This window comes from Jaculus jaculus, chromosome 16 (assembly GCF_020740685.1).
Source record: "Jaculus jaculus isolate mJacJac1 chromosome 16, mJacJac1.mat.Y.cur, whole genome shotgun sequence".
NCBI lineage: Eukaryota > Metazoa > Chordata > Mammalia > Rodentia > Dipodidae > Jaculus > Jaculus jaculus.
The window spans coordinates 63,226,442-63,248,742 of record NC_059117.1 but is presented as its reverse complement, the minus strand read 5'-3'; the positions used below and the strand labels follow the sequence as shown (position 1 = coordinate 63,248,742).

At 41.8% G+C, this 22,301-nt stretch overlaps 1 protein-coding gene across 4 annotated transcripts in view; it reads left to right on the top strand.

Moving 5' to 3' along the window:
• The window catches only part of Ngly1 (N-glycanase 1), a 72,355-nt gene that overhangs the window by 16,715 nt on the left and 33,339 nt on the right, over positions 1–22,301 (top strand). For all 4 annotated transcript variants that reach the window (XM_045136177.1, XM_045136176.1, XM_045136179.1 and 1 more), the window contains one exon: positions 17,996–18,161. In XM_045136177.1, the coding sequence (XP_044992112.1) occupies positions 17,996–18,161 (166 nt within the window). The remainder of the gene's footprint in view (positions 1–17,995; positions 18,162–22,301) is intronic.

Here is a 22,301-nt window from a genome sequence, read left to right as displayed (position 1 = left end):
CTAAGACTGAGCACCAAGAACCACAAAGAAGAAAAAAGACACTACTAAGTATTTTCCTTCTCACTCAGAAGCCGAATCATCTGTAGCTAGGATCCACATATGAGGGAGAACATGTGGCGCTTGGCTTTCTGGGCCTGGGTTACCTCACTTAGAATAATCCTTTCCAGATCCATCCATTTTTCTGCAAATTTCAAAACTTCATTTTCCTTTACCGCTGGGTACAACTCCATTGTATAAATGTGCCACATCTTCATTATCTACTCATCAGTTGAGGGACATCTAGGCTGGTTCCATTTCCCAGCTATTATAAATTGAGCAGCAATAAACATGGTTGAGCATGTACTTCTAAGGAAATGAGATGAGTCCTTAGGATATATGCCTAGGAGTGCTATAGCTGGGTCATATGGTAGATCAATCTTTAGCTGTTTTAGGAACCTTCACATTGATTTCCACAATGGCTGGACCAGATTGCATTCCCACCAGCAGTATAGAAGGAAGGGTTCCTCTTTTTCCACATCCCCGCCAACATTTATGATCATTTGTTTTCATGATTGTGGCCAATCTGACAGGAGTGAGATGGAATCTCAATGTAGTTTTAATCTGCATTTCCCTGATGGCTAGTGACATAGAACATTTTTTTTTTAATTTTTATTAACATTTTCCATGATTATATAATATATCCCATGGTAATTCCCTCCCTCCCCACCCCCACACTTTCCCATTTGAAATTCCATCCTCCATCATATTACCTCCCCATTACAATCATTGTAATTACATATATACAATATCAACCTATTAAGTATCCTCCTCCCTTCCTTTCTCCACCCTTTATGTCTCCTTTTCAACTTACTGGCCTCTGCCACTAAGTATTTTCATTCTCACACAGAAGCCCAGTCATCTGTAGCTAGGATCCACATATGAGAGAGAACATGTGGCGCTTGGCTTTCTGGGCCTGGGTTACCTGACTTAGTATAATACTTTCCAGGTCCATCCATTTTTCTGCAAATTTCATAACTTCATTTTTCTTTACCGCTGAGTAGAACTCCATTGTATAAATGTACCACATCTTCATTATCCACTCATCTGTTGAGGGACATCTAGGCTGGTTCCATTTCCCAGCTATTATAAATTGAGCAGCAATAAACATGGTTGAGCATGTACTTCTAAGGAAATGAGATGAGTCCTTTGGATATAAGCCTAGGAGTGCTATAGCTGGGTCATAGGGTAGATCAATCTCTAGCTGTTTTAGGAACCTCCACACTGTTTTCCACAATGGCTGGACCAGATTGCATTCCCACCAGCAGTGCAGAAGGGTTCCTTTTTTTCCACATCCCTGCCAACAATTATGATCATTTGTTTTCATGATTGTGGCCAATCTGACAGGAGTGAGATGGAATCTCAATGTAGTTTTAATCTGCATTTCCCTGATGACTAGTGACGTAGAACATTTTTTTAGATGCTTATATGCCATTCGTATTTCTTCCTTTGAGAACTCTCTATTTAGCTCCATAGCCCATTTTTTGATTGGCTTGTTTGATTTCTTATTATTTAACTTTTTGAGTTCTTTGTATATCCTAGATATTAATCCTCTATCAGATATATAGCTGGTGAAGATTATTTCCCATTCTGTAGGTTTCCTCTTTGCTATTTTCACTGTGTCCTTTGCGGTGCAAAATCTTTGTAATTTCATTAGGTCCCAGTGGTTAATCTGTGGTTTTATTGCCTGAGCAATTGCGGTTGTATTCAGAAAGTCTTTGCCAAGACCAATATGTTGAAGGGTTTCCCCTACTTTTTCCTCTAGCAGTTTCAAAGTTTCCGGTCTGATGTTAAGGTCTTTAATCCATTTGGACTTAATTCTTGTGCATGGCGAGAGAGAAGAATCTATTTTCATCGTTCTGCAGATATATATCCAGTTTTCAAAACACCATTTGCTGAAGAGGCTGTCTCTTCTCCAATGAGTATTTTTGGCATTTTTATCGAATATCAGGTGGCTACAGCTACTTGGGCTTACATCTGGGTCCTCTATTCTGTTCCACTGATCTACATGACTGTTTTTGTGCCAGTACCATGCTGTTTTTCTTACTATGGCTCTGTAGTATAGGTTAAAATCAGGTATGGTGATACCACCAGCCTTATTTTTGTTGCTCAGTATTTCTTTAGATATTCGAGGTTTTTTGTGATTCCAAATGAATTTTTGGATTGTTTTTTCTATTTCCATGAAGAATGCTTTTAGAATTTTGATAGGGATTGCATTAAATGTGTAGATTGCTTTTGGTAAGATTGCCATTTTCACAATATTGATTCTTCCAATCCAGGAACAGGGGGTGTTTCTCCACTTTCTAGTGTCTTCTGCAATTTCTCGCTTGAGTGTTTTAAAGTTCTCATTGTAGAGGTTCTTTACTTCCTTGGTTAGGTTTATTCCAAGGTACTTTATTTTATTTTGATGCAATTGTGAATGGGAGTGATTCTCTGATTTCATCCTCTGTGTGTTTGTTGTTAGCGTATATGAAAGCTACTAATTTCTGTGTATTTATTTTGTATCCTGCTACATGGCTGTAGGTTTTGATCAGCTCTAACAGTTTGCTAGTAAAGTTTTTAGGGTCCTTTATGTATAGAATCATGTCATCTGAAAATAATGATAACTTGATCTCTTTCTTTCCAATTTGTATCCCTTTTATGTGTGTCTCTTGCCTTATTGCTATAGCTAAGACTTCCAGAACTATATTAAATAAAAGTGGTGACAGTGGACACCCTTGTCTTGTTCCTGAGTTTAGTGGAAAAGCTTCCAGTTTTTCTCCATTTAGTAATATGTTGGCTGTAGGCTTGTCATAAATAGCTTTTATTATATTGAGATATGTTCCTTCTATTCCCATTCTCTGTAGGACTTTTATCATGAAGGGATGTTGGATTTTTTCAAATGCTTTCTCTGCGTCCAATGATATGATAATGTGATTTTTGTCCTTCAACCCGTTTATGTAATGTATTACATTTATAGATTTGCCTATATTGAACCATCCTTGCATCTCTGAGATAAAGCCTATTTGGTCAGGGTGAATGATCTTTTTGATATATTCTTGTATTCTGTTTGCCAGTATTTTGTTGAGAATTTTTGCATCTATGTTCATGAGGGAGATTGGTCTGTAATTTTCTTTTTTTGTTTTATCTTTGCCTGGTTTTGGTGTCAGGGTGATGCTGGCCTCATAGAAGGAGTTTGGTAGGATTCCTTCTTTTTCTATTTCCTGGAAAAGCTTAAGAAGCAATGGTGTTAGCTCTTCCTTAAAGGTCTGGTAAAATTCAGCAGAGAATCCATCTGGGCCTGAGTTTTTTTTAGTTGGGAGATTATTGATAACTGTTCGGATCTCCATGTTTGTTATAGGTCTATTTAAGTGATTAATCTCATTTTGTTTTAATTTAGGTAGGTCATATAAATCAAGGAAAGCATCCATTTCTTTCAGATTTTCATACTTTGTGGAGTATATGCTTTTATAGTATGTCCCTATGATTTTTTGAATTTCTTTGGAATCTGTTGTGATGTTACCTTGTTCATCTCTGATTTTATTAATTTGTGTCTCTTCTCTCTTTCTTTTGGTCAGATTTGCTAAGGGTTTATTAATCTTGTTTATCCTTTCAAAGAACCAACTCTTTGTTTCATTAATTCTTTGGATTGTTTTTTTTTTTTGTTTGTTTGTTTCTATTTCATTAATTTCTGCCCTAATCTTTATGATTTCTTCCCACCTACTGATTTTTGGTTTGCCTTGTTCTTCTTTTTCCAAGGCTTTAAGGTGAAGCATTAGGTCGTTTACTTGCGGCCTTTCTAATTTCTTAATATAGGCACTTAAGGCTATCAATTTACCTCTTAAAACTGCCTTCATTGTGTCCCAGAGATTTTGATATGTTGTGTTCTCATTATCGTTTGACTCTATAAATTTTTTGATTTCCTTCTTGATTTCTTCATTGACCCATTCATCATTTAGTAGTGTATTGTTTAGTTTCCATAATTTTGTGTATGCTTATAGCCTTTCTTGCTACTGATTTGTAGTTTAATTCCATTGTGGTCAGATAGAATGCAAGGAATTATTTCAATTTTCCTGAATTTGTTAAGATTTGCTTTGTGTCCTAATATATGGTCTATTTTAGAGAATGTTCCATGTGCTGCTGAAAAGAATGTATATTCAGCATTTGGATGAAATGTCCTGTATATATGTTAGGTCCATTCCTTCTATGACCTCATTTAGTCCAGATGTCTCTCTGTTTATTTTTTCCTGGGATGACCTATCAATTGATGAGAGTGGGGTGTTAAAGTCACCCACCACCACTGTGTTTGGTGTTATCTGTGACCTTAGTTCTATTTTTTAATTTTTGTTTATTTATTTATTTAAGAGTGACAGGCAGAGAAAGAGGCAGATAGAGACAGACAGAGAATGGGCGCGCCAGGGCTTCCAGCCACTGCAAACAAACTCCAGATGCGTGCGCCCCCTTGTGCATCTGGCTTACGTGGGTCTTGGGGAATCGAGCCTTGAACCGGGGTCCTTAGGCTTCACAGGCAAGCACTTAACCACTAAGCCATCTGTCCAGCCCTGTGACCTTAGTTCTAATAATGTTTGTTTGACGAATTTGGGAGCCCCCATGTTAGGTGCATATATGTTTAGGATTGTAATGTCCTCCTGTTGGAGTGTGCCCTTAATCAATATAAAGTGACCTTCCTTATCTTTCTTGACTAACATTGGACTGAAGTCTATCTTGTCAGATATTAGGATAGCAACCCCTGCTTGTTTTCTAGGCCCATTTGCTTAAAACACCGTTTTCCAACCTTTCACCCTAAGATAATGTCTATCCTTTGTAGAAAGGTGAGTTTCTTGGAGACAACAAATTGTAGGGTCCTGCTTTTTAACCCAGTCTGCAAACCTATGTCTTTTCATTGGGGCATTGAGGCTGTTGATACTAAGAGATATTATTGAAAGGTGTGTATTTATGTTTGCCTTTTTTTTTTTTTTGGTTCTGGTTCTACCTGTGCTCTCTTGTGTTAACTAGTATTTGAGTATTGCTTGTTTTTTCTAGGTTCCTGATGTGTGCTTTTCCTTTTCTTCAGCATGGAGGATTCTATCAAGTATTTTCTGTAGAGCTGGTTTTGTCTTCAAATACTCCTTTAACCTGCTTTTGTCATGGAATGTTCTTATTTCTCCGTCTATTTGAATGGATAACTTTGCAGGATAAAGAAACCTTGGTTGACAGTTGTTATCTTTCAGAACTTGGAATATATCACTCCAAGCCCTTCTGGCTTTAAAAGTTTGTGTTGAATAATCTGCTGTAATGCTGATGAGCTTGCTTTTGTAGATAACTTGATTTTTCTCTCTAACTGCTTTCAATATTTTTTCTTTGGTTTGTGTGTTTGGAAGTTTGATTATAATATGGTGAGGAGAGGTTCTTTCCAGGTTTTGTCTGGCTGGGGTTCTAAAGGCTTCCTGTATCTGCATTGGCACCTCTTTCCCAATTTGGGGGAAGTTTTCTTTAATCCCAGCATTCAGGAGTCAGAAGTAGGAGGATCGCTGTGAGTTCAAATCCAGTCTGAGATTACATAGTGAATTCCATGCCAGCTTGGGGTAGAACAAGAGACTACTGTGAAAAGCTAAAACAGAAAGAAAGGAGAGAAAGCAGGGAGGGAAGAAAGAGGGGAGGGGAAGGGAAGGAAGAAAGGAAAGGAAGGAAAGAAAAAGGGAAAGAAGAAAGATATAAATTGGAAAGAAGTCAAAGTTATTCATAAATGATAGTCTTCTGTATTTAAAAATGCATAAAGACTCCAGCTGAAAATTCCTAGAAGTATAAACACTTTCAGTAAAGTGGAAGGGCACAAAATCCACACAAAAATCTGTAGCCTTTCCTATACACCAAGGACAGACATAGTGAGAAAGAAATCAGGCAAGCTGTCGCATTCACAGTAGCCACATAGATATTCCAGAACATTCCTAACCTAGGAAGTGAAATACCTGTACAGTGAACACCTTAAGACACTGGAGGAAGAAATTAAGGAGGACACTTGAAGGTGGAAACATTCTCCACTCTCATGGATTTGAAGAATTGATAGGGTGAAAATGGCCATCCTACCAAAAGTGGTTTATATATTCAGTGCAATTCTGACCAAAATTCCAGTTACATTCTTCATAGAAATAAAAAACAAAGCAATTTTTAAATTTGTATAAAACCACAAAAATAGTCTCCAACAGCCAAAAAATGTCCTCGGCAATAAGAACATGGCAAGCCAGGCCAAATGAGCCAACAGGTGCAATAGTGGCACATCTATCATGGTGGAAATCAACTGCCCTCTAATTGGAATGGAGGCCTGCTCCTTGGGAGGGAATACGTCCCTGATACTGAAAACTTAAAACAGGGGTAGTCATGAGCCATAGGGATGTAAGGTCTGCTGATGTCTGGATAAATGTATATATTATGCTTATCAAACTACCCAGTAAGCACCTCTCTTAATATTCATACCCTTATATTAATGCTACTCTCACTTTGGGTAGAGAATCTTCTTTTTTCAGATGGCAGTGACCTTGGGATGACTCAGAAGGTATCATAGTGCTAGAAAGAAGTGACTGGAGTACTGAGTAACATCTTGATCACACTTTCTAAGGCTCAGGGTCTAATGCAGAAGAGGTGGCAGAAAGAATGTAATAGCCAAAGGAAGGGTAGAACTCCTTACAACGTGTTCCCACCAGACATAAAATGGCCTGGATATCCATGATCTCACAGTGCCTGACACTACCTACACAAGACCATCATAAGAGGAAGAAAAGATCATGACATCAAAAAAGAGAGAGTGATTGAAATGGGGAGGGGATATGATGGAGAATGGAATATCAAAGGGGAAAGTGGTGGGAGGGAGGGTATTACCATGGGATATTTTTTATAATCATGGACGATATTAATAAAAATTGAGAAAAAAAAGAAGTGATGCTGGGAAACTGGATAGCTACATCTAGAAGAATCTTACACTCTTATTTCTCACCATGAATAAAAATCAACTCCAAATGGACCCAAAGCTTCAATGTAAGACCTGAATGACTAGTGGAAAAATTCATGAGAGCACTTTAAGATACAGACATAGAGGATTTTCTGCATGGGACTCCAATACCTCAGGGACTAAGACAGTCTACCAGTGGGATCTCAGTATTCAAAGAACTTTCTGTGTAGCTAAGGAAACTATCAACTGAGTCAACATACAACCTATAGAATGGAAGAAAATCTTCACTAACTGTATCTGACAGTGCATTAATATCTAGTATATAGAAGGAGCTTGTGGTAGTTTGATTTGGGTGTCCCCCATAAACTTAGGTGTCCTGAATGCTAGGTTCCCAGCTGATGGAGATTTGGGAATTAACGCCTCCTAGAGGCAGTGTATTGTTGGGGGCAGGCTTATAGGTGTTATAGCCACTTTCCTCAAGCCAGTGTTGGGCGCACTCTCCTGTTGCTGTTGTCCACCTTATGTTGGCCAGGGGGTGATGTCCACCTTCTGCTCATGTCATTTTTCCCTGCCACTCTGGAGCTTCCCCTCGAGCCTGTAGGCCAAAATAAACCCCTTTTCCCCAGAAGCTTCTCTTGGTTGATTTCTACCAGCAATGCAAACCTGACTGCAATGGAGATCAATGAAAACTAAGCAATAAAAAAATCAACCCAGTCAAAAAAATGGGCCATGATGAGTTAAGCATGAGTGCTGCTCTCATTGTGAACCTGACAACCTGCACTACGGGGATGGTGATAGACACTGAGGACACTCAACATGTCTCAAAGCAGAAATCCAGAAGTTTCTAAAAGCTCACCACTCAAGTAGAGTTAAAACCACTCACCAAGGCTCAGGGAACATTGCAGAAGGAGGGGGCAGAAAGATTGTAAACTTTACTGTTGCAGTCAGGTTCATATGGCTGGCAGAAATCACCCAACTAAGAGCAGCTTTTGGGAAGAAAGGGTTTATTTTGGCTTACAGGCTCAAGGGGAAGCTCCATGATGGCAGGGGAAAACAATGGCATGAACAGAGAGTGGACATCACCCCTTGGTCAACATAAGGTGGACAATATCAACAGGAGAGTGTGCCAAACACTGGCATGGAGATACTAGATATAACACCCATAAGCCCACCCCCAACAATGCACTGCCTCTAGGAGGCGTCAATTCCCAAACCTCCATCAGCCGGAATCTAGCATTCAGAACATCTAAGTTGATGGGGGACATCTGAATTAAACCACCACATTCCGCTCCTGGCCTCCATGAACTGATAACCATCCATGCTGTAAAATGCAGTGTATTCAGTCCAATTTTAAAAGTCCCCATATTTTTTTTTATCAATTCCTATGATGTTCAAACATCCCCATAATCCGAGGTCTTTTCATGAAACCATAATACCAAAACAAATCCCCCCCCCCCCTCAAAAAGAGCATAATGGCACAGATTAAACACTCATACTACAAAAGACGGCACTGGGCATAGCAAAGAACTATTCAACCAATGCAAGATTTAAATGGGGCAAACATCAAACTCTGTAGCTCCATGTCCAACAACTCTAGTCAGTGAAAAATCTCCAAATCTGGTAATTCTAACCAGCAACAAGTCTCTGGATTTCCACTTCTGTCCCTCCAGCTAGGCTACTCACAATCCAGAAAACGTCATCTGGGGCCAGCAACTTCCCTTAGCGGCCATCTTGTGGGCCCAGCATCTCCACTGGGTCTTCACTGCAACCCTCAGTTCATCCTCATGGCTCCATCGGGTCTCCATGCAGCCATCCAGCAAACCTGCTTCACACTGCTCATGGCCATTTCCAAAAACAAGACCATATTGCAAACTCAGTGACCCTTTTTTCCCTGCATTCTTTATGTTCCACAATACCAGGTGCGGTGCCAGTTGGTCAATCTGGGGGGAATAAAGCAGAGTCTGAAAAACAGGGCACTCCTTGAGCAGTCAAGCCCCTTCAAAAGACTGCATTCCTTCTGTTGCCCCAGTGCAAGTCAGCTGGCCCAATCTCAAAGGTTGTAACCTCTCATATAATTGCAGCTAAATGGCAGAAGTTTCAGCTTAGATTCATTTCTGTGCTATATCCTCTGTACATGCCATTCCGTTTCTACACAAAGCAACCCTTCACAAGTTCTCAGGTCATGGGCATAATAGCAGGTCTCTCACAGAAACTGCTCCAAGCCCAGACCAGGCAAAGCTTTCTCACCCTCAAGCCAAACCTCACAGCCCATAGTTCTTAATGCATTGAGGTCTTTCAACTCTGACCAGAATATTCCAGCAAGCTATACATATAGCACTGTAAGGCATCTCTTAGGCCAAGGTTTCAAATCCTTCCACATTCCTCTTGAAAATCAGCTCAGAAAGGCCAAAGTCACATAGTCAGGTGTCTAGCAGCAGTCCTACTTCTTGGTACCAACTTTACTGTTGCAGTCAGTTTCGCATTGCCGGCAGAAAAACCCTGACCAAAAGCAGCTTGTGGGGGCGGGGGGGGGGGGAGGGAGGAGTTTACTTTGGATTACAGACTTGAGGGGAAGCTCCATAATGGCAGGGGACTATGAAGGCATGAACAGAGATGGACATCACCTCCTGGTCAACACCAGATGGACAACAACAACAGGAAAGTGTGCCAAACACTGGCATTGGGAAACTGGCTATAATACCCATAAGCCCGCCCCCAATAATACAGTGCCTCCAGGAGGCATTAATTCCTAAATCTCCATCAGCTGGGAACCTAGCATTCAGAATACCTAAGTTTATGGGGACACCTGAATCAAACCACCACAGGCCCACCAGGAGGGAAGGAGTTTCCTGGGGTGCATCCACAGACAGAAAGCAGGGAGTGAGCAATGAATGGTTATTCTCAGCCCAAAATTAGGGTGGTTCTTCTCACTTCAGTTAACCTAATCTCACACATATATCCAGACATTTGCCTTCTAAGTGATTCTAAATCTCATCAGGGTAACACTCAGTGTTAGCCACTGGAGAGTGGGACCTCTGGGTGTATGTCACATTCTTTCTACATTCTTAGCAGCATGTGTAAAGGGTCACGTTCCCTTCCCCTCCTTTTTTCCTTCTCTTTGTCATTGTCTTTGCTTGTGTGTTGTATGGAATATGCATGTGTCTGTCCTTGCAGTCCCTCATATGTTCTCCTGTGTCAAGAGGGGACAGTGTCATGTGTACTGCTCCATCAATTTTACATGAGAGAGGGAGGGAGGGAGGGAGGGAGGGGGAGGGAGGCAGATAGAGAGAAGGGGCATGCCAGGGCCTCTAGCCGCATGCACCACCTTGTGCATCTGGCTTACATGAGTATTTGGCAGTTGAACTGAGGTCCTTAGGCTTTGCAGGCAAGTGCCTTAATTGGTAAGCCATCTCTCCAGGCCTTACACTCATTCTTACTTGAGCCTGAGTTCCTTCCTGATACTGCAGCTTTTAGGCCCACTACAGGGGTCTGGGCAGTTTCCCACTGGGCTTTCCTCAGGGTTATAAGGAAAGCGAAATAGAAAAAGCAAACTGGACTTGATCTCAACCAACAGACACTGTTTATTGGAACACAGCAAGGGGCTGCCACCCTCCTGCAGGATGGAGGGTGAAGCACTCAGTAGTGGAAGGGGCTCAGCTTATAAGGGCGCTATTTGAGGAAATGACAGGAATCAGGTGCAGTCTGCTGGGGGTAGACAAGTAGCTGAATCACAGCAATGGCTGGTTTCTTTGGTCTTCCACAGTGAAGAGGATTTGCCTCAGTGGTTGTCTGCAGGGCAGAATGTCTTGAATTGTTTTAGTTCCTCGGTGCTTTCTGAGTTACAGTTCAACAGTCTTTCATGAAGAAAGTCCATTAACCCTTGAATGGGTTGGGCAGTTTCCTCCTGGGCCCTCCACAGGGGTCTATGCAATTTCCCACTGGGTGCTCTCCACAGGGGTCTATGCAGTTTCCCACTGGGCGCCCTCCACAGGGGTCTGGGAAGTTTCCCTCTGTGTACCCCTTTGCAGGAAAGACTAGGGTTACAGGCACACATGGTCATGTCCTACGGTTGAAGTGGCATCTAGAGGTTTGAACTTGGGCAGTTTCAGGCCTCCTCAGACCTTTGTGCTTGCACAGGAAATACACTTACCTGCTGAACCATCTCTTTCCCATTTTAGTGTCTTTAAGTTGTATCTCATTTTGCTTTTATTTCCCTTATCTCCCTGACTTTTAAAAGTATATGTTACATATACCCTTATTGTAACGAATGAAAATAATTTCTTGACAGCCCTCCATATATTTTTTACGGTTTCCTTCCAAAAAGCAAATTTGAAATAACAAGGATAATTTCCAATGTGGGCATGCTCGGGTTTTTAGATGTGTTATTTCCAGTTTTGTGAATTACTTAGATTGAAACCATGATTCTAAAGTATGCATTCAATAGTTTTTACATGGCTAAGCTAGTTTATATGACTTGATTTGCTTTGGCACACAACTATTTCTAGAGTGCACATAAAATATTATGAACTCAGGGCTTGAGAGATGGTGCAGTAGTTAAGGTGCTTACCTGCAAAGCCTGAGGACCCAAGTTTGATTCTCCATTACCTATGTGGAGCCAGATACACAAGGCAGTGCATGCATCTGAGGTTCATTTGCAGTGGCTGGAGGCCCTGGTACATCCCTGTCTGCCCCCACAAATAACTACATGATATTTCAAAAAGCACTATGAACTCTTCATAAACCGATTTGCCACTAGACATGATTATCTGCTTTGTATATGAATGTATTTGATGTGTGTGTTTATCCCAAAGTAGGGTCTCACTCTAGTCCTTGCTGACCTGGAACTCACTGTATAATCCCAGGCTGGCTTTGAATTCACAGAGATCCTCCTACCGCTGCCTTCTCTACATGCTGGGATTAAAGGTGTGCCACCACCATGTATTTCCTCAGAGTTATTATTTGCTATTATTTCATTGACATTATAAAAATTGTGTCATAATAAAATTCAGTGTGGCACCTCAGGTCTCTCACTACTAGACATGCATGGTGCTAATGATCCGTAGACCATTAAGCTAATTAATTTTTTTTTTGAAGTAGGGTTTCACTCTAGCCCAGGTGACCTGAAATTTATTATGTGGTCTCAGGGTGGCCTTGAACTCACAATGATCCTCCTACCTCTGCCTCCCAAGTGCTGGGATTAAAGGCGTGCACCACCACGCCTGGTGCTAATTAATTTTTAAACCAACAATAAAGAAATTTCTGAGCCTACATAGCCTTTTTGGCCTTAAGATTGCAATGTTCTGTTTCTTGTTTACTAATTTGCTAAGTACCTGTGTGACTACTTAAACCATAGTACGTCATCTGTTAGCACTTACTCTGTATTACAAGTGGTGATGCTAAGTGTGCTTGGCACTCAGGCTGAGGCAGGAGGATCATGAATTGCAGGCTAGCCCAGGCTACATAGCAAGACTGTGACTCACTCAGTGAAGGAAACAGACAGTGTGATGATATGGGCTGTTTGGACATCAAGACCAGTGTGATATGGGAAAAACTAAGCTGAGACTGGAAAATCAAACATAAACTGTTATGTGTAACATTGCAAGTTTTCTTATTGAAGTCATAACAGCAGTCAGGTTCGCATTGCTGGCAGAAATCACCCAACCAAGAGCAGCTTGTGGGAAAAAAGTTTTATTTTTGGCTTACAGGCTCGAGGGGGAAGCTCATGATGGCAGGGGGGAATGATGGCATGAGCAGAGGGTGGACATCACCCCCTGGCCAACATAAGGTGGACAATAGCAACAGCAGAGTGTGTCAGACACTGGCATGAGGAAATTGGCTGTAACACCCATAACCCCACCCCCATCAACACACTGTCTCCAAATCTCCATCAGCTGGAAACCTAGCATTCAGAACACCTAAGTTTATGGTGGACACCTGAATCAAACTACCACAGTCATATACATATAAAATTTTTGAAAACCATATGCAGGTATCTTAAATGTGATATTTTTCTGAGTGGTGACACTTGGTGGTTTCATATTATTTATGTCAGTTAGTATTTTGTGAAATTTTTTTGCAATAATATGTAATTCATAAATAGAAAAAAAGGTATTCATTTGGTAAGGAATGTTTAGGGAATTCCAAGATGAAACTACAACTTAAAATTTTACTAAATGGAAGTTTCGTTATCATAAAGAAACTCAAGATCTGAATGTCAGAAAAGTAAAAGGCAGCACAGGGGCTGGTGGGCGGTGCCTTGACCTTCCCCAGGGGAGCGACTTTATCATCCAGCTGTCCCTGGTTAAGTCACAGGATTTACAGAACCATGAGCTTTGTACATTTTTCTTATAAAGAGTCTTGAAAATATCATACATCAGGAACCAAAATACTTGGATGTGCAATTAGTGAAGAAAAAATATTTTTGATCCAAAACAGATTTCACATTTTAAACTTGAGCCTGTACTTCAAATAACTTTTCCTCTGTCAGGCAATTAACTGCTGCCTTGTGGAGCATTAGTGTGTGCCCACGCAGTTGCACCACCCGTAATCAGCAGCCTTCTGTTCAGGTGACTGAACCCCATGCCAGGGAACATGGGAAGAAATGAGGCAAGAACATAAACTTCATTGTTCCCGCTTGTCTGAATGCCATTAAGAACACAAGGAGCCAGGTGTCGTGGCGCAACGCCTTGAATCCCAGCACTCGGGAGGCAGAGGGAGGAGGATCGCCATGAGTTTGAGGCCACCCTGAGATTACATAGTATAATTCCACGTCAGCCTGAGCTAGACCCTACCTCGAAAAAAAAAAGGGGTGGGGAATACAAGGAATGAGGTAATTTCCAGGTTGAAAAGGAATAAATTGAAAATAAAAGTACTGTGAATGAGTTCTTACCCTTAGTAAGTGACAGTCTGCATTTAAGGAAAAGTTATCACTTTGTATGTTATATATATCTGCATACTATAAGAATTCTTTAAAATAAAAATGTTCTGTGTTTCTGTTCTGTGTTTTTTTTTAAAATCAGTTCTCCTAAGGGAACAATTTTCCATTTAGAATTCCCTGCGTTCATTACCAAATGTAGAAGAAATCCAAATTTCTTCTCAGTTATTGTTTTCATCCCTTGTTTTATCAGGCTCCCTCCTGTTCCACACTGTGCAGTCTCACCCACAGTGCCCTCTTCACCTGGTCTCTCGCAGGAAGTCTTTTGTGGTGTCAGACGTTGCTCTGGCCCATTTTCCCAGGCAGCTCTGCTGGCATCCTGTGCACATCTCAGTGTAATCCTTGTCTGCTCAGGTCAGAGTCGGGTTGGTTGCCGTGTTTGTGTTTCAGAACCTTTCTCCAGGCTGTGTGAGGGCTGGGGATCAAGCGTTCAAACACGTGAGCTTCTCTTCCATTCAAACCACCACAGTGTCCATCTCTTTTCATTTTCTGCCAGCACCACAGTCTTAGAGATCTACAGGAATCCCTTATTGTATTTTCTGATGCCTTCTTTCTGCATTAAGGGTGACAGGGCATTATGAAAACAGATCTAATCATTTTACTCCTTGCTTGAACCCCTTCAGTGACTTCCCGTTGCACTGGAGAGAGACCGGAAAGGTCTTGGTACTTTATAACTCATCTCTATTCTCAGCTTCCGCCCTCTCATCTGTTCCCTTAGTGCCCTGGGTACTGAGCAGTTTGATCCCTCCAAATATGCAAAACAGCCCCCCAGTACCATCTTGTTATTCCTTCTAAATGGAGTGCCCTTTCCCTTTTCTCTCATTATATGTCTGCATGGTGTGTATGCTTGTGTCTGCACATTCTTGTGTGTGGGTGTGCACGTATGTTTGGTGTGTGTGTGCACACATGTGGTGTCTTCCATGATTTACTTGCTTCTCCATATTGTGGAATGAGGCAGTCTCTTCCTTGAGCCCAGGGCTCACCCATTCTGCTAGTTTAGCTAGCCAGCTTTCCCTCCTGAATGCTGGGATTCAAGGTGGGCCACTGTGGCCATCCAGCGTTTTACATTGGTGGTAGAGAACTAAACTCCAGTCTTCACATTTGTATGGAAAGTGCTTCATCTGCTAGGCCATCTACCCAGCCCCCATTTCATTCTTTGTTTGCTTTAGAACTCTATCATAGGGCTGGAGAGATGGTGCTTGCCTGCAAAGCCTAAGGACTCCCAGTTCGATTCTCCAGGTCCCATGTAAGCCAGATGCATATGGTGGTGCATGTGTTTGGAGTTTGTATGTAATGGTTAGAGGCCCTAGCGTGCCCTTTCTTTCTCTCTCTCTCTCAATCCCCCCCTAATAAATAAAAATAAAAGAATTTAAAAAACTTATCATACTTTTTTCAAAAAATGTATTTATTTGAAAGTCGAGAAAGAGAGAAAGAATGGGCATGGCTAGACCTCTAGTTGTTGCCAACACGCATGTACTACTTTGTGCATCCTGCTTTATGTGAACACTGGGGATTATCTTGGGACACTAGACTGCAAAGCAAGCACTTTAACTGCCGAACCATCTCTCCAGCCCCAGTTATGATACTTTTTATGAAACAGGGATTTTTAAAGAATATTTTTTTGTAAGCAGAGAGAGAGAGAGAGAGAGAGAATGGGTGCACAGGGCCACTAGCTGCTGCAGACAAACTCCAGATGTATGCTCCACTTTGTGCATCTGGGTTTACGTGGGAGTAGAGAATTGAATCTGCCTTTGCAGGCAAGTTCCTTAATCACTAAACCATCTCTCCAGCCCTGAAATAGGGATTTAAAAAATATTTTATTTATTTGAGAGAGAGAGGGAGGGAGAATATGGACATGCCAGGGCCTTCTGCTACTGCAGACAAACTCTAGACACATTGAACCTGGGCTATTATCCTTTGGAAACAGGCATTTTAACCTGAGACATCTACCCAACCCAGGTGTTTTTTGTTTTTTATTTGAAATAGGATGTTGTGTATCCAAGGCTGTCCCCAAACTTTAGTCAAGGATAGCATTGAGCTCCCATTCCTGCTTTTACTTCCTGGATACTGGGATTCTGAAATTCACTAGCACACTTGATTTATACTGGGGTAGAACCCAGAACTTAATGCATGCTAGGCAAGCACTCTGCCAACTTGGCTAGACCAGCAGCCCTCTATTATATTTATGAATAAACTGTTTAACTTTATATCGTTTATATCCCTGCTATGCTAGTAAATAGAGGTGCAATAAGTATTTGCACAAGTGAACCTCATTGGATGGGTCTATAGCCTAGGCTACTTGCTCCATAGGCGGTATACTTCCGTGTTTGATCTCCACTATTTGTCCAATGTCTAAGGCACTGACACAAATATTTGTTGAGTCACTGTAGTGGCTCTTCTGTTACTTTTTGCACCTTTTCTACTCCTGCAGTAAAATGATCCTTATTATTACTTTGTTAATTGTTGTGGTATTGGGGCCACAGGCATGCTGGGCAAGCACTTACCCAAGGCTGTATACCCTAGCCTTCCTTTTACTTCACTTACATTTTGCGACAGGTTTTACTCAATTATCTAAACTAGTCTCAAACCCACTGTCAAGCCCAGACTAACCCTGAATTTCAATTCTCCCATTTTACCTCACAGCCTCTAGAGTAGCTGGGATTACAGGCCTATGCCAATGGGCTGGGGACCCATCCTGGGGCTTAATACAGCACCTGGAATACTTTATTTAGTAATGATTAACTAAACCATTCACCTTTAATGTAACTACTAATGTGTTTACAATCGTTTGAAACAGCGTCTGTTAGTGGTCTCCTTGCTTTCTTGTTTTATTTATTTATTTTTGTTGTTTTATTTTTCTTGATTTCCTTTCTGCTTTGGTGGATTTTTATTGATCCAAAATTTTTACATAAACCCTTAAACATTTTTGTAGTAGCATCATATAAAACAGCAATCTCTTTTCTGCTCTTCCTGTGCCTCCTATGAAAATTCTTGAGGTTTTGCTTTCCATATGCAATTGATAACAATCATAACTCAAATTTTGAGCAAATCATGGTAGTGTAGGCTGCAGTCCCAGCACTTGAGAGACTGTCATAGGAGGATCCCCAGTTTAAGGCCAGCCTTAGCTACTTAGGGGGCTCCTGCCTCAAAACAATAGCAATAAAAAGTCAAGTTTTATTAGTTAAATTTTGTTTGGTAGTGGTGGCTTTTTATTTTTAATTCCAACTGTACTTCTTAGGTGTTTTGCTTATTTATTTAGGCTGTGTATATAACATATGTACCTTTTTTTAGGTAGGGTCTCACTGTAGCTCAGGCTGACCTGGAATTCACTCTGTTATGCCAGGCTGGCCTCAAATTCAGGGCAGGCTTCCTACCTCTGCCTGCCCCTTAGTGTTTTCTGAATTTTGATTTCGACGTACCTCCTGGCTGCACGGTCACTTTGTGACCCTCCGCACTTGGCAGTTTCTCCTAGTCATCTGCAGCATTGGCTTCCAGCACCGGTCTGGGGGCTGGACACACTGACTGTAGGACTGTGAGATCCCCTGGTCTGCACTTGGGGCCCTCCTTTCTTTGGGCCTCTTGAGTATGTAAGTCTGCTCAGAGGCAGACTTCTTTGGTGATGGGATGGGAAGGAGGAAGAGGCCGCTGTGTGTGCCACAGAGCCCAGCCAGTCCCCGAAGTTCAAGGACCTTTCTTGTCTGCTGTGCGACCCCCTAACACGCACATGGCCTTTGTTTTGACCTGTAGTCAGTTCATACCTAGTGCTTCTCTTTGAGGCATTTTTTTTCTTTTTCTTTTTCTTTCTTTCTTCCTTTTTTTTTTTAATTTGAGATGGTGGGGGGGGGGACAGAGAAAGACAATGGGTGCACCAGGGCCGCTAGCCACTGCAAACAAACTCCAGATGTATGTACATAATTTTATAGACAGGGAAAAATGTGTGCCTGTGGCTGTCTGCTAATACTAATACTGTCAAGGTGTGCATAAATTGTGTGTCAGTAAATCTAGATGTTCCCCATTATCTATGAAGTAGAACCAGAGGGTTGCTAATGTTATTTTTGTAGCATATTGTGAAATGCTAATTTCAATATTTTTCCTTTTAGGAAATTGCTGATTCAACCATTCTAAAAGTTCTTCAGTCCAACACCCAGCACGTGCAGCTCTTTGAAAACCCTGTTCTCCAGGAGAAAGCCTTGGCTTGTATTCCAGTCAACGAACTCAAAAGAAAATCACAAGAAAAGCTATCCAGAGCTAGAAAATTAGACAAAGGTAGTGGCTTTCCGTAATGGTTTATTACTAACTGTGCTTAGCATTGCTAAGACAGCAAACACTGCAGTAATGCTTTCTGCTACATCTATCACACATCAAACCCCTTCTGCGAATGGAGTTGATTTTTTTTTTTTCCTTTTGGTTTTTCAAGGTAGGGTCTCACTCTAGCCCAGGCTGACCTGGAATTCACTATGGAGTCTCAAGGTGGCCTTGAACTCATGGCAGTCCTCCTACCTCTCCCTCCTATGTGCTGGGATTAAAGGCATGTGCCACCATGCCCAGCGTGAAATTTTTTTTTTAATTCAATTAATCTGTTAAGAGAGAAAGAAGCAGATAGTGTGTGAGAGAGAATGGACACTCCAGGGCCTCTAGTCACTATAAACAAACTCCAGACACATGTGCCACCTTGTGAATCTGGCTGACATGGGTCCTGCGGAGTTGAACCTGGGTCCTTAGTCTTCGCAGGCAAGCATATTAACCGCTAAGCCATTTCTCCAGCCCTGTATATGAATTTTAAGAGTATAGCAGGAATAGAATGCTTTGCTTTTAAAAATTTTTAAACTTATTTATTATTTATTTATTTATGTATGAGAGGCAGGTAAGAGAGAGAGAATGTGGGTATACCAGGGCCTCCTGCCACTGCAAACAAACTCCATATGCATGTATCCCCGTGTGCATTTGACTTTACGTGGGGACTGGGTAATTGAACCAGAGTCCTTAAGCTTTGTAGACAAAAACCTTAACTGCTGAGTTTTTTCTCCAGCCCCCAAATTTTTATATTGCAGTAATAGTATTACAGAAAATTTACCATCCAATTTAAGTGCCAAGCTTATTACTGTTAAGTACTTTCACGATGTTATAAAACCCTTACAACTGGCTCTTCTTGTAAACAGAAATTCCACCCATCAGTCTCTCAGCCTTCTGAAGCCTCTTCCCTCCGTCTGCTGGCGGCCATCATGCCACGGCCTCTCTGTTTTTTTTTTTTTTTTTTTAATTTTCAGAGCGACAGACACAGAGAGAAAGACAGATAGAGGGAGAGAGAGAGAATGGGCGCGCCAGGGCCTCCAGCCTCTGCAAACGAACTCCAGACACGTGCGCCCCCTTGTGCATCTGGCTAACGTGGGACCTGGGGAACCGAGCCTCGAACCGGGGTCCTTAGGCTTCACAGGCAAGCGCTTAACTGCTAAGCCATCTCTCCAGCCCCCTCTCTGGTTTTTGACTACTACTCTTTTGCACTTGGTTTACTTCAGTTAATGCAGTTCCCTTTCTTTTTTCTTTTTCTTTCCTTTTCTTTTATTTATTTATTTATTTGTGGTTTTCCAAGATAGGGTCTCACCTGGAATTAACTATGTATTCTCAGGGTGACCTCAAACTTACAGTGATCCACCTACCTCTGCCTCCTGAGAGCTGGGATTAAAGGTGTGCGCCACCACACCCGGCTTTGTTTTGTTTTTTGTTTGTTTGTTTGTTTTTTTGAGATAGGATCTCACTCTAGACCAGGCAGACCTGTAAATCACTGTATAGTCTCATGCTGGCCTCAAACTCATGGTGTTCCTCCTACCACTTTGTGTTAGTTTGATTCATGTGTCCACCATAAACTTAGGTGTTCTGAATGCTAGGTCTCCAGCTGATGGCAATTTGGTAATTAAAGCCTCTTGTAAGCAGTGTATTGAGTGTGGGCTTATGAGTATTATAGCTAATTTCCCCTTGCCAGTGTTTGGCACACTGTCCTGTAGCTGTTGTCCATCTGATGCTGGCCAGGGGGTGATGTCTACCCTCTGTTCATGCCATCATTTCCCCTGCCATCATGGAGCTTCCCTGTCTAGCCTGTAAGCCGAAATTAACCTCTTTTTCCCACAGCTGCTCTTGGTCAGGTGTTTTCTTCCAGCAGTGTGAACCTGACTACAGTAGTAAAATTGGTACTGTAACGTGGTATCATTGCTGCTAGAAACCTATGTGGCCTTTGGCCTTTTGCAGCTGATTTTTTGAGAGGAATGGAGAAGGATTTGAAACGTTGGCCTAAGAGACACTTTACAGTGCTGTAAGTACAGCTTGATGGACTATTCTGGTCAGAAATCTTGGAGGCAATGGGAACTTTGGGCTGTGAGGTTTGGCTTATGAGGGGAAGAAAGAGCTTTGCCTGGACTGGGCTAGGAGCAGTTTGTATGAGAAGCTTGCTGTGTTTTGCTTGTGTCCTATAAACTTGTGTCACCATGTACGCATTAGGAATTAATCCCTGTGCTTCAACCCCTGGTGTTTTTGTGTGAGCCTAGGGCTACTGCTTCACTGAGCAACCTGTGTGTGTCATTTTCTTCATTTGAAAAGAAGAGTCATAACTGAAAGAATAAATGAGGTATAGTACATTTAAACAGCTCGGAAAAATACCTTTCACATTCATAATTGTTTGTTAATCCTATCAATGTATGAAGATTTTAGTTAAAAGTTTTTCCAATTATAGCATTTTCATATTGAGTTAAAAAAATTTTTTTGTGTGTGTGTGTGTGTGTGTGTGTGTGTGTGTGTGTGTGTATGCATGCGTACTGTGTGGCACATGTGCAAAGGTCAGAAGACATTTTCAGGCTGGTCCTCACTGTCGGCCTCATTTGAAGCAGAGTCTCTTATTGTTCGCTCCTTTTGGGAACTTCCTGAAAATTCTTTTGTCTCCACCTCCCTTCTCCCTGTACCCACAGTGGGATTACAGAAGCCCACTACAGCTTTATGTGGGATCTGGGGATCCAAATTCAGGTGCTGCGTTGTGTGGTAAGTGCTTTACCCACTGAGCCAGCCAGCCCTTGTTTTGTGTTTCATGTAATATCCTTGTATACATTATTTCCTTGGGCTATATTTTTCAGGTCATTGTTTAATTTTGGGGAAAGTGATTGATTTCCCTGCTTAATAGTAATGTTTTTGACTAATCTAAATGTGCCTTCTAAAACACTGTCCTCCTGCATGTAGACTGCAGGCTCCTTGTGAGATGGCCTCAGTGCCTCTGTCCTTCTCTTCAGTGGTCTGCATACCATGATCACTCAGGCAAGAGGAGGAAGAGGGCGAGTCTGTTCTGTCGTAGCTTACTCCTTCTCTGGTGTTCCTCATCCTTGATGTGGACCCCAAAGTCTGGTCTCTTTTCTGAAAAATATGTAATGTTCCTTCCAGACAAGTTTACTGGAGGTGAAGTCCCAGGTTTTGTTTGCCTGGAAAGGCATTTTTCCCTTACTTTTGAAGGATAATAAATGTCACTGGGATGTAGAATTATATGTTGGTGTGATTTTTCTGTTCATATTTCATTCTGTTCTGCTGACATTATTCTGTCAAGTCTACTATGTTGTCTGTCTGTATTCCTCATTGAAGACCCTGCCTCAAAACTGGTTTGCTGCAGTTTCAGTAAGATCTGCTTAGATGGAGGTGTTTGCCCTGGTGGTGTCCTCAGGTGTGTGGACCAAGGTGAGTCTCACTGACTCTGGGGACTCTGCCATTGTTACTTCAGCCCTTCCTCTATGTCCTTCTCTCTGCTTTCACTGCTCCTGTGCCAGTGCATGTGGGTTCACCTCCGTCTAGCCCTGTGTCTCAGCCTGACACTGGACTCAGACACTCGGTGGTTTTGCCCCCCCCCCATACCCAGTCACCTGGTCACCCGGTGTAAGGAGTTTTGGTTTTTCTTCCTTTTCCCTTTGGTCAGTCTGAGAAGCTTCTCCAGGTCTGCCTTGGGGTTACTGACCCTCCACGGGCTGTATCATATTTGCTTGTGTAACCCATCAGTTGTTCTTTTGGCTGTTGTTTCCAGGTAGGGTCTCACTCTAGCCTAGGCCGACCTGGAGTTCACTATGTCGTCTTAGGGTGGCCTCGAACTCATGGCAATCCTCCTACCTCTGCCTCCTGAGTGCTGGGATTAAAGACGTGCGCTACCATGCTGGGCTACCAGTGGTTCTTTATGTCAGTTACAGTGAGCTATAGCATTTCCTTTAGAAATTTTGTTATTTCTATCTCTGTGCTTACATTACTTATCTGTTCTTACATGTTTTCTTCTTTTTGCATTAACCCATAGCATATCTATTACAGTAATTTTAAATTCCCTGTTAATTCTCTAGTTATTGTTATAGCTAAGTGACCTTCATGCTTGCTTTTTCTATTCAGACTGTGTTT